This window comes from Cydia strobilella, chromosome 1, assembly GCF_947568885.1.
Source record: "Cydia strobilella chromosome 1, ilCydStro3.1, whole genome shotgun sequence".
In the NCBI taxonomy this organism is placed as follows: Eukaryota; Metazoa; Arthropoda; class Insecta; order Lepidoptera; family Tortricidae; genus Cydia; species Cydia strobilella.
Genome location: NC_086041.1, coordinates 16738246 through 16754061, shown reverse-complemented (window position 1 = coordinate 16754061; position 15816 = coordinate 16738246). Strand labels below are relative to the sequence as shown.

At 36.3% G+C, this 15816-nt stretch overlaps 1 protein-coding gene across 2 annotated transcripts in view; it reads left to right on the top strand.

The window, feature by feature from the left end:
* LOC134745556 (dynein axonemal heavy chain 2) overlaps window positions 1-15541 on the top strand; it is a 172141-nt gene extending 156600 nt beyond the window's left edge. For both annotated transcript variants that reach the window (XM_063679634.1, XM_063679623.1), the window contains exons 80-82: window positions 9016-9131; window positions 9590-9723; window positions 15378-15541. In XM_063679634.1, coding sequence (XP_063535704.1) covers window positions 9016-9131; window positions 9590-9723; window positions 15378-15517 — 390 coding nt within the window. In that variant the 3' untranslated portion in view covers window positions 15518-15541. The remainder of the gene's footprint in view (window positions 1-9015; window positions 9132-9589; window positions 9724-15377) is intronic.
* Window positions 15542-15816: the final 275 nt, after the last annotated feature.

Genomic DNA, 15816 nt, shown 5'->3' with positions numbered 1-15816 from the left:
ACGGAATAGGCTTCGTGTTCCGGTCCTGGAGTCGGACTGACATAGTGGCGTTCTCGTACAAACACTTCAGCACTTCGATATAGCGGTAATCCAACACCTCTGGGGTTGGCACCTCTGGAGAGATTGTAGTACAGCCCAGGTTTCGATCGAATCGAAGGCTTTCTCGTAGTCCACAAACGCTAAGCAGAGAGGCAGGTTATACTCCTCAGTCTTCTGTATTACCTGCCGGAGCGTATGGATGTGGTCTACGATACTAAAGCCTCTTCAGAAGCCGGCTTGTTCAGGAGACTGGAGACTTCATCTAGCCTGCGTGCGAGACGGTTTGTAATGACTCTTGAAAACAGCTTATAGACATGGCTCAGAATTGAGTCAGAGTTTTAGTTGGCGTTCCATCAATTAACCGGTTTCTAATAAACGAATTAATATAGCGGTTTTGGAACGACGTTAACAGGTATTTCAATACCGGTTCCGAGCCCTGAATAGTAGTATGATAGTAATATTGGTTTTGATTTGATACAGGTAAAAACTGGTACCTATTCGTTGTAAATAGAAATTTCGTCAGTAAAAATGTGTTTGGCTACAAAATAAGTGAACTAGATGTGTGAATATCAATAATATGTGACGAAATAGGACCATTAAGTGAAGTGAACCCCCCAAAAGACGGACAATCTTGGGCAGTGTTATTTAACGCAGCATTAATAAGGAATTTTGAGCCTATTACTAAACGACGTGATATATACCTACCGTCTGGACTGTTACTGTGAAAAGTGTAAAATAAGCCGATCTAGGGAACCATTAGTTCAAGTTCTTGAGCTTAGTACTGACGCACACAAGAAACTGCGTGAAATTGCTATTGAAAGAGGAGATAAAAAAATGCAGTAACGTCTAAAGATTATGTAGTTGCAGAAGCAATGTATCATAAATCTTGTTAACTCGCATACACCACAACTATCAGGCAACGACCAGATAAAATAAAAACATATTGACAAGTATTAGTACAGCAGAGAAGTTGTCATTTAACAAGCTTTACGGCTTTACCAGAAGATGTATTCATAAATAAACCCAAGAATAAAATCTCAAAGTTCTCTATTTACTTGGGAAACTTATTTCTTACTTATTAGATGTCGTCAGCGTAACTAACGGATTCTACAAAGAAAAAAATTCAATATAACTTAAGTAAAGAGTTTTCATCCGGTTTATCACGTCGTTTAATAATAGATAATAGGCTCAAAATTCCTTATTAATGCAGCATTAAAATTAAATAATACTGCCCAAGATTGTCCATCGTTTGGGGGGTGTACTTTACTTAATGGCCCTATCTCGCAACATTTTATACAAATATCTAGTTTACAATCTATAAATTGTATATACAGATGTCAATCACAATGAAAAAATCAACGATAATCAACTCTGGTCAACGTAGGACTCGAACCCACATCCTTGGATTGCCGGTCCAATGCGTTACCAATTGCGCCAGCTGACCATCCGTCAATCAACGCGAATTTAATCATTGCAACTATGACGACGTCACTAGCGACATCTGCATATTAAGGTTCACAACCTTGACCACCTCTGAGGACATGCGTTAGCGCATGACTTACCTCCCGACCACACAACATGGTTGTATTAAGCCGGCGCGAGAGATGGCGTTGTTATCAACTTAAATGTTAATCATGGTTTTTTAACATCATAATAAGCCTATCTAACTGCTGTGAAAAGGAAATTTGGTACCCCCAAAATTATACTATTTTCCAAAATTTGGCTAGCTGGCCCATGGACTAAATAGTGTGGACATGAAAAAGAGACCTTTAATTAACATACATACCAAATTTCGTAACTGGAAGGATTTCGAGGTTAGAATTAATCCGGTTGTACTATATATCCTGCAATTGCCTAAATAACATCATATGTAGTAAACTTATAACATCATTTACATTACACTAATAAATTCAACTTATAAATATTTTTTAAATTATGTCTTATTACCGTAGTAAAATGTATTTTCAGTACTATAAATATCTTTCCCTTAAGATCTAGATAATCCATACTAATATTATAAATGCCTGTCTGTCTGTCTGTGTGTTCCCTCTTCACGCTTAAACCGCTGAACCGATTTAGATGAAATGTGGCATAGAGATAGGTCGAGTCCCTGAGAAGGACATAGGATATATTTTATCCCGAAAATCATCCCTTAAGAAATTAAAAAGCGGGCTGGAATTGAGATAATTAATGAAGTGCCTGCTAATTTGTGTGAATAATATGCTCAAATTGAATTATTGCTATGAGAATTTTTCCAGGCGCTATACTTACTTTAGCTGCTGTTACTAAGTCCACGCAGACGAGGTCGCGGGCAAAACCTAGTAATGAAATAAAACTAGTCCCAAATTTAGCTAATACTCATTAAATAATTTGGGTGGGGTTCCGCGCTTCACTTCGAGGGGTCCTATAACTACTCTGCCGTGCAGTTCTTCAACAACAGTAAGTGCTACTTTTGCGATATTTTGTTTTTTCTTGATCTTGGACCACCATGTCAAGACGCACACATGTATATAGTCCACGTGCGATTATGACAATGGGAACATATAAAAATCGAAGCCACCGTGTACAGTAAATCAGAAGAATTTAGTAAATTATTGAGATAAAACTAACTAAACTGCCGTAATAAAGTTGTCGGCTGTGAATTTTGAGACTTCACTAATTAAAATACAGTAAAGGTCTCGTGTCAATCCTAAATTAACAAGTAAACAGAAGTTAATACTTACGCCAAAAACTGTTAAATGCAGTACAATATAAATGTTCTAAAATATTTGTACTGTGTATGAAATGTTATTGATATTTCAGCATAATTACTAATTAAAATGCAGTCAAAATGTCATATCCTTAACTTTGCCGTGCAATACTTAAACAACAGTAAGTGCAAAAAGTGAGTTTCGAGAAAAACGCAAATAAACCCTTTTAAACCGTTTTTTTTGGTGTTCTCGATGATTATTTACAAATGCTTGAATGTCAAAATATAGCATGGAATAGATGAAATACGAATACGTCAACAATTTTTTATTTTAACAATTATTGAATAAATAATTGCTATTTTTCAAAATTTTACATTTTTACCCTTTTTACCAGTATTCAGCATATAGACGAGATTAAACTTACTTTTAAGATAAAGATCTCATTTTCATTGAATTTGTATGTGACATAATCACAAGTTAGATTATAATAGTCTGTAGGAATTGGTTACACAGAATAAGTGCCATGGAGAAAAGTTTGATTTCTGTGATACTCTACGGGTTACTATTAATTAGTAATATTTTACAACTACTTAGTAAGAGATACTTAATTTAATTTCTTACGTATAATACAATTGCACTTTAATGATTGATGTGAATTACGGTTTTTTAATATACATTCGTGTATTATTTATACACATACCTTATTTGTACCACGACGTGTTGGTATCTCAAAGAACTCAATCAATATATAAAATATATATCCTAAGTAGTAGTAGTAGTAGAGCCATTTATTTCAATAAATATTACACTAGTTTACAAAACATGCAGTGGTTTTTGTAAATAGATTTAGTATTAATAATATATTCATAATTTATGCAGTTTAAATTTATACAATTATAAAGATAAGTACTAAATTTAGTTTTAAAATTATTGTTCCATGCATTTTTATAATTTAATTCTATAAGTAATTTAATAATTATTGTATTTATTTATTTTATAAATATTTATTGAGATGTCCATTTGTGGACATAGGCCTCCTCCATCGTGTGCCATGTATTTCTGTCTGCGGCAATTCTTGTCCAGGCTACGCCAGCCACGGCCTCGATGTCGTCCCGCCAGCGGCGCCACGGGCGACCCCGTGATCTCTTACCGTCGCGCGGGTACCAATGTAGCATTTGTTCGCTCCAGCGGCCGTCTTTTGTTCGTGCTATGTGCCCGGCCCATCTCCATTTTAGTCGGCAAATTAGTTCGGCGGCATCAGTAATTTTGGTCCTCTTACGGATGTCGACGCTCTTTATTTTATCCAATAATTTGATGCCAAGCATGCTGCGTTCTGCGGTTCTTTAGAATACCCGTACTTTACTTATTAGTTCATTAGTTATGGCCCAGGTCTGACATCCGTAAATAAGAGTTGGAGTGACGACTGAATCCATCGCTTTCTTTCTTAGTTTGATGTCCAAATTTGACTTGAATATGTGTTTTAATGACCAAGTATCCTAAGTAAATTACAGTAAATAGTTATGATTACTGTACTTTAGCTTGCAAATTAATTCAAATAGCTATTAGTGTACGAGGGTTGTTTATAGTAATCCGCTTTTTTACTGCACTTTGTTCTGCATTTATTGTGCTTTTACTTCTATCCGAGGGTACAGTAAAACTGTAAAATTTTGAAAAATAGCAATTTATTCAATAATTGTTAAAATAGAAAATTGTTCACGTATTCGTATTTCATGTAATCCATGCTATATTTTGACATTCAAGCATTTGTAAATAATCATCGAGAACACAAAAAAAAACCAGTTTGAAAGGGTTTTATGCGTTTTTCTCGAAACTCACTTTTTGCACTTACTGTTGTTTAAGTATTGCACGGCAGTACTAACTAGACGATCACATGGCCAAATTGTTGGAGTAAATTTAAAGGTGTGCGTATAATGCGATTAGTTTACGCGCACTTGCTAAAAACGATTTCACATACAATAAAAAAACCGGACAGACTACGAGTATATATGTTGCTTTGCTGGTACGGTAGTATACAACAAGCTGCCAGTCTCTAAAACAGAAGCGTTAACGCTTAGTTTCTTTAAAGCAAAGCTAAATAAAAACTTAAAAAAAAAAAGATAAACCGACTTCAAAAAGGATGAAATAAAATATTATCCTTTTTAGGGTCCCGTGTTTAAGTATATACGTTACCATCTGATATGTTTGAAGTCGGTGCCAAGCCAAATTTTAAACCATATATTCATAGTGATTTTGGTGCAATTCGATAAAGATGCGGCTATATAAGTATGTACGTTGGATTACCTAACGCAGCGTACTACGTAGGCGAACAACACGCGAATGCGAAGCGGCGCGGCACGGCGCCTTAATTAATCCTTTGATACCTATATAGAAGTGTCCTACGTGGGCGATCTCGTTGCGAACGCGAACGCCTTAGGCCGGCCGCGCCGTGCCGCGTCGCTTCGCTTCGCGTTCGCGAGTGTTCGCCTATGTAAGACGCAACGTTACACGACGACAATAAACGAACTTTATGTACACCTCAGAACAGAACACACGGTTGAACCTTCTTGGCGCAGTTCGTACCATGCTTGTCGGCACGTTAGTGTAAATGTAATACGTTTTGACGTGTTATTTTTTTAAAGAGCATTTCTAACTAATTCTTGAACAGTCATAGAACGCAAGTGTGGGATTGGGACTGAGTTATTTTCTGTCGCTTATCCAGAGGACTACATTTCAAAATATAAAACAATTCAAGGAACCTTCATGCAAAATTTCAGCTAAAGCGGTTCAGTTGTTTAGCCATGAAAAGGTAACAAAGAGGCAGACATAATTGCTTTCACGTTTATAATATTTGTACAGTTGTAAAGGGATTTATAGCATAAAGCTGATTATTTTTGACTGGTATTGTTACTACTTGGAGTACTTGGCTGGGCACCGACTTAAAAAAAAATCAGTTGGTAACGCATATACTTAAACACGGAACCCTAAAAAGGATAATATTTTATTTCATCCTTTTTGAAGTCGGTTTATCTTTTTTTTATAAAAGTTTTTATTTTTCCATTTTTAGTTGTAAGACATTGTTAAGAGCGTGACACATGAATGAAAAACATAATCATGTTCAACTGTAAATTCGTAAACTTTATAAAATAATCAGAATTTTCCTCGAGTCCGTCTGGGAAATCATTCCTGTCACTAAATCCATTCTCCGCCCCGCCACTGACCCAATCCCTCAAACCCCCCGATCACTCAACCTCACAGCACATCAACCCCTGATCACTGAACCCCTCGACCCTAAACTACCAACCCTTCAACCGCCATTCGCCGACCCCTAACCCCAGACCCCTTAACTCCTAACCCTAACCCCCAATCCCTTAACTCCCAACCCATCAGTCCCCGACCCATCAACTCACCTCCCCTCAACCCCCAACCTCAAACCCCCCAAACACTAATACCCTCTAACTTCACCTCTCAGTCTCTTTGGTTGTTATCAACACTACCTACATCAAAAATCATAATACACATACGAGGGACGTTACCACGAGTTTGACATTGATATATTCGCTATCGTGTGCGTAACTTACTGTTTATGCATCTCGCTCGTACTGGCATATTAGTGTACAAAGTAAGTTACGAAGAATATTTAGTGTCAAACTCGTGGTTAGGCTACAGTTGCACTACATCAAATTGGTGGTTTTGGGGAGGAAATGCTTGAGTTACTTTAGAAAACACCGAAATTACCATACACGTGCCTTTAAAAATTGAGGGGTTCCCTCAATTCCTCACGGATTCCATCATCAGATCAAAACCAAAAATATTACGAAAACACCTTGGAGAGGTAACTTCTTTCAAACAGAAAATGAATAACTCAAATCGGATCATGGGTGCCGGAGTAATCGCTGAAATCATTATCATCAAAACAATCATCATCATCAGCTCCACTTCAACAAATTGGTGGTTTTCGAGAAAAAATGCTCAAGTTGCTTAAGAAAACGACCAAATCACTATACATGTGCCTTTAAAAATTGAGGAGTTCCCTCAATTCCTCATAGATCCCATCATCAGAACAGCACCAGATTAATGTGGGACCACCTTGGAGGTAGTTCCTTTCAAACAAAAAAAGAATTGTTTAAGTCGGACCACGGGTCTCGGAGTAATCGCTGAACATCCTACATTAAAAAAAAAACATTATCACTATCTTCAAAACAATCATCATCATCAGGTCCACTTCATCAAATTGGTCGTTTTCGAGAGAAAATGCTCAAGTTGTTTATGAAAACACCCAAATCACCATACATGTGCCTTTAAAAATTGAGGCGTTCCCTCAATTCCTCAGGGATCCCATCATCAGATCAGAACTAGATTAATATGGGACCAACTTGGAAGTAGCGCCTTTCGAACAAAAAAAGAATTACTCAAATCGGACCACGGGTCGCGGAATAATCGGTGAACATACATAAAAAAAAAATTGCCACAACCGAATACAGAACCTCCTCCTTCTATGAAATTGAAGTCGGTTAAAAATTGGCTAATCAAGCAAAGCTTTTATAGTTTTAAAGAATTTATAGATTATAAAGAATAGTTAATAGTGTAATCTATATATATAAACGTAAAAGTCATGACTAACTGACTGACTGACTCACTTAAATCAACGCCCAGCCCAAACCGTTGTACCTAGAGAGCTGAATTTTTCACAATAGATAGCTTTTATGACGTTAGTATCCAGTTATCCACTAAGAAGGGGTTTTTCAAAATTCATCCCCTAAGGTGGTGAAAAAGGGGTTGAAAGTTTGTATGGAGATCATAATTTTTTTTGATTGCGGGACTTGAAACTTTGTATAAAGGCATATTATTAAAATACAAAGTAATTTCCCTCATCCCTTAAGGTGGTGAAAAAGTTCAACCCCTTTTTCACCACCTTAAGGGATGAATTTTCATGTAGTTTGTATGTAGATCAAAAATTTTATCAAATGCGGGACTTAAAACTTTGTATGTATATGGGCATATTATTAGAATACAGAAAAAGTAATTTCAGCGTTTTTTAAAATACATCCCCTAAAAGGGTTAAAAAGGGGTTGAAAAGTTTGACATTACAAATGCTTTGAAATTTCCTAGAAAGGCATAATAGCCGCTTACAAAAAAATTATTTCGACGTTTTTGGAAATTTAACTCCTACGGGGGTTGAAAAGGGGATGAAAGTTTGTCTTGGGGTTCAAATTTTATTATAAGCTAGGAACATAAAACGTTGCAAAAAGGTATTATATTAAAAAACAAGAAAACTAATTTCAGCGTTTTTAAAAATTCATCCCCCAAGGTGGTGAAAAGGGGGTTGAAAGTTTGAATGGAAATCAAACATTTTATTGAGTGCGGGACTTGAATCTTTGTATAAAGGTATATTATTAAAATAGAAGAAAAGTAATTTCAGCGATTTTAAAAATTCACCCCTTAAAGGGGTTGAAAGCTTGTATAGGGTTCAAATTTAATTTTAAGCTAGAAATTAGAAACTTTGTAAAAAGGTATATAATTAAAAGAGTAGAAATTGAATTTAGCGTTTTTGAAAATTCATCCCCCAAGGTGGTGAAAAGGGGGTTGAAAGTTTGTCTAGAGATCAAACATTTCTTTGAGTGCGGGACTTGAATCTCGTATAAAGGCATATTATTAGAATACAAGAAAAGTAATTTCAGCGTTTTTAAAAATTCACCCGTAAAGTGGTTAAAAAGGGGTTTAAAATTTGTAGTCCTAATTTTATTATTTCATTGCATGTTTGAGAATAGCAATACACACACGTCAGCGTGAGAAGTACATTACTACAGAGGCCGTGAAGTAAGGGGTTGCCGAGCGAAAAGAATAGTCGGCCGAACGAAGTAAGGCCGGATGGTTATGAGGCCGGCAACCCCTTACTTTACGCCTCGGTAGTAATGTACAGTCGCCATCAGATATATCGGAGCGGCCAAGGTGCTCAAAAATATGCACTCTAACGCCTTGACAATAGAGGCGTGTTCAGATATTTGCGAGAGCCTTGGCCGCTCCGATATATCTGATGGCGACTGTACCATTACAGGGAGCAATGCAGGTCATTTCCCTACGGCTTCTGAACCCATCTTAGAGTACTTATGATGTGTGTGTAGATAAAGTAGTGTATGCAACTGTACATAATTAGTTCATTATGTATCAGTTGCATAAACTACTATTGTCACCCGTAAAAAGTTATACCATCATGACCACACTAATTTGATAGTCGTTTATTGTTGCTGAATCCCTCTCTCAAATTTCTGTATGATGACCTTTACAGACAACTGCGCGCGGAGAAGGTTGGCCTATAGATACGCTGTGCTGGGAGTTCACGGTGATGCCTATGGATGAGTCCTCATTCGTGCGTCCGCCGCGGGATGGCGGTGTCTACGTCAGGTTAGTTTGTTAACCTCAGTTAGAGTGACTGAGGTTAAGTTGCAGACTTTAGATAGTAAGTCAATCGAAAACACACCTTTGTAGCCTGTCATCCTTAAAAATAGAGGCGGAGTGGTCTGTGTTTTTTATACAGACATACCGTGACACACAATCCGTTAGCTAAAGCCTAGATAAACCAGCCTGCGCTGTCTGTCGCACCTTCTGTTCTTTCGAGCACCCTCTTACCCCATTTGCTTTATACCTCCGAGTTGTGAAACAGTCTGTGTAGTTCAGTATCAACACAAAATGTGGGCGCCAGCAGAATAAAAAAAAAAACAGTTTTTATCAAATTTAAAAAAGGGTGCTCGCATCCTACCGATGATTCATTTTAAATTACCTATAGTCACAACTGTCTAGAGAATACTGTCAGTTGAAACTGATTATGAGTGAACAGTAAATATTCTCTATAAATTATGCAGAGGGCAGTACTTGGAAGGCGCGTCATGGTTCCGCAAGGATGGGTATCTGCAGGAGCCGCTTCCTATGCAGCTGGTGTTCCCCATGACTCCCATCCACTTCAAGCCGATCCGCGCCACAGGCCGCAAGCTCCGAAGTAAGCATTCATAGTTCGCATATTTCTTGTTACTAATACCTTCTCTGTGAACCACTCTCACAAGTCTCACAACGTGTCAAAAATGCTCTATTTACACAATGTCTCATTATTACTATATTCCACCATACTGAAACTGCAGGTATGTAAAAATTGTAAAATAATGATATTTCTATTGATGCTGGCCAAGTTATAGTGGTAACTTTTACAAATTACAGTAAGAAGATCCAGTCGCATTTTTGTAACTATAACTAGACGTTATACCTCAACAAGGTAGATACCTACTATTTGGAGGTTGTTAAACTGCATAAAGGTACTGTTTAAAATTAGAAAACGACCCTAGTCATAGACAGCTAACGATGTGTAAGTGTAACATTTTGTCTAAAATAGTTATAATTAATCAAAGATTGTTCAGCTAGTCTACAGTATAGAAGGCTAACTTTAGATAGACTAAAGTCTACTCTACCACAGAATAAATAATAGTACCTACTACGTACAGAAGGCTGACGTGGCCGATTCGACATCACTATACATAGTATAAAACAAAGTCGCTTCCTGCTGTCTGTCTGTCCCTATGTATGCTTAGATCATTAAAATTATGGAACGGAATTTGATGCGGTTTTTTTAATAGATTGATTCAAGAGGAAGGTTTATAAATACATCAGCATTGCACCCGTGCGAAGCCGGGGCGGGTCGCTAGTATTATATATACATGTGGTCAGCATTTTTTTCATTGTTCCTGCAACCAGCTGCGATGCAGTGTTTATTTGCTTTAGACATATTTGTATGCGACACCAGATCTGGTGACAGCCCGCCGACCGCGCGACGCGGAGTGACACACGCCTGACTCTACAGCAGGGGGGGGGGGAGACACTAGGAATATAGTTAACGTCAGTAAAAATGAAGGATGACGGGGGCAATTTGAAGAAAGACAGAAAAATTGCGTAGACTTCCGATTATGGAAACTACGTCACCGGATGTCACTATAAAATTGATACTCTACTCATACTCATTTATTAATAATATTGTTACATATTACACGTCAAAAATTTAATCTAATTATATGAGATAAATTACATTATTTTAAAGTTTTGGGTTGTGTAGGTACAAATATGTCAATTAATTTTACAACTTACATATACAATTTTAAGGCATGAATACAACATTGAGAAGGTTGCATACAGGTTGCATATACCTAATTTGTCAAGACCTTTCTTTATTTATAATGTTGTTACCTGGCAACTGTTGTTTATTGTCAGACAGAAATAAATTAAACAGAAATAAGCTTATATTTTCTCTAAAATATATTAATTTCATTTCATTTTAAAGTGTAACCGAGTAAAATGGACCAGGCAAGCATTAGCAGTGTTGTCTTAAAAAATAAATTGAATTGAATTGAATTAAACACGAGAATAGGGAAATTAGCCTCCCAATATTACAAACACCTGGAGGCTTAAAATTTTAATAGTGCTCAAGGCAATGCCGGGGGGTTTAGATATTCTCGAAGTTAAAAATGATATACCTACCATACTTGGCGCTCACGGCAGCTAGCGATGAAAAGACTAGCTATGAAAAAGATAGAGGACATTGTGCAAAAAATCATGCGATTTGATTCCGCTAGACACGTGGAAGAAACTGGAGCGCATCTGTGGAGGTACCTGCTTAAACAAGACATACTACCTATTAGTTATTCTGTGCCTATGCCTGAAATTCTTCAGTTACAAGATGGATCCAAATTATGACCAATACTCATATTAAAAAAAATATCTGGAGCAAACTGTGTACTGTCATGATTTATTTATGTTAACATTTAAGATAGCAGTTAAATAATAATTCTACTGTGGCAACATTAGTACGTTACCCCGATTAATACAGGGGTAGCTGGGAAAGTAACATTATACTGTTGGCAACACGGTAGTTTCAGCAAATGGTGGGGTACGGAGTAACGGGGACAGACTCGTTCACTTGGGTTGGGTTGAGGCGGTCAAAGAGGACGCATCGCAAAGGACTGGTTAAGTCCGAGTACCTGTAAGTACCTCCATTGTTGTGTCGGTAATAATTTAGAGTAACCATGCAAGAAGCTATACAGTACGGAGCTACAGAGCGTGGCGTGGTGTAGGTCCCAAATTCTCCTAATGTGATAATTATTGCAAAGAAAATGGATATATGTAGAGTCAGAAGCTGCAAGTGATGGATTCAACCTACTTGGTACCAACTTGGTACTTACACCTGCTCTTATTAGGCACTATCTTATCTTATCTTATCGAAGAAAGAGTCGGTTGAGGCGTCTGCATACTACTAAAGGACCACATCGAATACACGCCAAAGGAGGACATCACGAATTTTTGGATCGAATACGTGCTCGAAATTTGTGCCATTTCGTTGTCTAAGTTAAACACAGTTATAATTGTTATGTATTGGAATAGGAGAGAGGAGGATTTATTTTACACCAGACTAGAGCAGATACTTAGGTATGTTAATTGTAAATATTCGAAATGTAAAGTAATTTTAGGAGGTGACTTCAATATTAATATTTTAGAAAATAATTCGAAAAGTAGTCGCTTTATCAATCATATGCTTGAGTATAAATTCAGTCAACATATAAAGGAACCTACACACTATACATCATCATTTACGCCAACGTGCTTAGACTTAATCTTTACTAATTTCAAAAATAATGTTCATGCTAGTGTCAAAGAACTAGGATTCTCTGATCATTGCGGTACCATTATATATGTATACTTACCTCAACAACAAAAACAACGAATGACTTGGACAACAGAAAAAAGACTAACTCTAAAAATATAGAATGCTTTAAAAATGAACTTTGTCAACAGGATTGGTCCTTAATAATAAGACCCAATAGGAACGTAAATGATAATTATACGGCATTTACACAAACGTTAGAAACTATTTTAAACAAATGTATACCAAAACAGAAACTTAAACTAAAATGTAACTACAAAAAGTACTGGGTCACCAAAGGAATAAAATTATCATGTACAAATAAGCGTTTATTAAAAATATTAGTAACAAAATCAAATAACCAAGTGCTTCGTAATTACTACAAAAACTATGAAATTTTTTTGAAACGATTGATAAACACAGCAAAGAAATTACATTATGCAAATAAAATAAAAAAATCAAATAATAAAGTAAAAACGATGTGGAGTGTAATTAACGAGCGGACTAACAAAAAAACGAAAAAAACTAAAACTAATATCAAGTTACAAATTGGTGACAACGTAATATCAGAGCCTAAATTATTAGCTGACACATTTAATAGTTTCTTTTCATCCATAAGTAAAGGTCAAACTGGTATTACACCTGTCACAGGACGACCTGTTGAGCAGCAAATCGAAAACTCTATGTTTTTAACACCTGTAACCGTTCATGAAATAACTAAAATAATAAGAAATTTAAAAAACAAATTCAGTTATGGAATTGACGAACTTCCACCATCCTTATTTCGATACTGCGCTGAACAACTTGCATACCCGCTGTGCTCATTAGTGAACTAATCTTTTGATGAGGCATCATTTCCGGATCAGTTGAAAATGGCTGTTATAAAGCCTATTCACAAAAAGAACTCAGTGTTAGACCCAAATAATTATCGCCCTATCGCTTTGTTACCAACAGCATCCAAAGTGTTCGAAAAGGCCATGTGTAACCGGATCTATGCCTTCTGTGAAAAGTATAACATATTTAACGACCAGCAAAACGGATTCCGGAAGCATAGATCAACAGTCTTGGCGGTATTCAAGTATGTTCAAGAAATCTTAGAGATTTTAAACTCGAAACAATATGCCATTGGCATACTTTTGGATATGACCAAAGCTTATGATAAGGTACAGTACGACATATTATTAAATAAAATATATGGGATAGGAATTCGCGGAACTGCTTTCGGATGGCTAAAATCTTACCTAAAAGATAGAAAGCAACTAGTTGAGATAGAACACTTTAACTTTGCAACTGGACAAATAGAAAATGTCAAATCGAATTATGAAACTCTTAACGCCTCTATCCCGCAAGGAAGCGTTATTGGATGTTTGCTTTTCCTTATTTACATCAATGACCTCCCCAAAATCATAAATGATCCCTGTGTGCTATTTGCCGATGATGTGTCACTAATTACAGCTTGCCAAAACCCTGAAGACGTCAATGAGAAACTTACAGCTAACCTAAATGTAATCAGTTCCTGGATGAGAGACCATAACCTCGATATAAATTATAAGAAAACCAAAATAATTGCATTCTACCCATACCAGAAAACGCCACTAGATATAGATTACACCTACGAAGATACTCGGCTAGAAGTCGTGCAAAGCGCTACATTACTCGGTTTAGATATAGACAGTCACATGAATTGGAAATCTCATGTAGAGAAAATTAGGAAAAAAATATCTCAATTCGTCTATGCGCTTCGGGAGGTTAAAGTAACGACAAATTTAGAGACAGCCCTAACAACATATTACGCGTATGCATATGCCTGGCTAAATTACGGTATTAGTCTGTGGGGTAATAGTACCAACGCTCCATTACTTTTTACCCTTCAGAAAAAGCTTGTTCGTATCTTAATAAATAAAACACTTGACGAAATCGAAACCCACAAACCATATTTTTCTGAACTTGGACTGCTGACCCTTACATCTATGTATATATTAGAAATGTGTAAGTTCGTTCGAAAGCACAGGGAATTCTATATAAAACGAGAGGACCTACCTTCTACACGACCCATACGTAACAAGAATAGACTAATCCCACCACCTTGTAAACTTAAACTACTGTCATCAGGCCCTTTAGTAATGTCTATTAAAATATATAATAAACTCCTGGACTCTATAAAAGAAGAAGAAAATGATAATATATATATAAATAAAATTAAACAGTTATTATTAGATAAGTCATATTACACTCTAAGCGAATTTTTTAATGACATATTATAATTCAATAATATCTATAGATTATTTGTTTTTGTTAATATAATACTTAATGTTTTGAATAATAAATGACAAATGACATTGCAATTAAAACTTTCGACACGAAGAGTGTATTTTTGACATTTAAATTCTTATTTTTACATTTGCTTATAATGATTGTATGTTAAAATAATTAATCAAAAATTCTCCTCTCCTTGGAATTGTAAATTATAGTTATAGTTGTAGTTATAGTATATTGCAGTGCCCAACAGGGTTCACAAAGACCTAGCTTATAAGTTTACCACCTGTACAATTACTTTGTGAGTTTGCAATAAAATATTGAGTATATATATCTTTGTATGCCAAATTGAAAGCAATAAAAATACTTACTTTACTATTATGTTTTAGTTAAATTAATTCCACTCTTTAAAACCTTTTCTACATAATATTAGGTCTACTTGGACGGTTTACGAGTCATCAAAATTGACTTGTAAATCGCCCAAGTAGACCTAATATTATGTAGGACGAAAGTACACGTACGGATGCATATGTAGATGTGCACGCACACATAGTTAGTTTCGGGAGCAAATCAGAGATGGTGCTTTGAAATGAGTTTCCACAAAATGCTTCAAGAGGGATCTCTTTACCTATTATACTTACTTTACTCTTTGCTCTACAGCGTTGTTGGTCGGTTAGGTTTCTATGTTAGTTGCCTAATATACAGTATGTTTGCAGATCGATACATCTGCCCGTGCTACTACTACCCGAAGCGTATGGGCGCTTTCGTGGTGGCTGTGGACATGCCCTCCGGCAAGGAGATTCCGGACTTTTGGGTGAAGCGCGGCACCGCGTTGCTCTGTACGCTTGCCACTTAGCAATACAAGTGCGATGTTTTAATACTGTGTTATTTTATTTCTAGTAGTGCATGCTTTTGTACACTTGAAGGCATTTTTGTTAAAATTTAGACGAATTATGGATATTATGAACCGTTAGCGCATATTTTGGAACCTGAGTAACCGTAGCAATTTTTATGACTGTGCCGTTACCGTGCGATGGCCAAATTGTTGCCAAACCGTCATTAAAATATGTTGCTAGTTAAATAACTAATAAGGTAGGTATAAATGTCGCAGTAAAATTTTAAGATTCGTCATTTTACAAACGGCGTCATTTTACA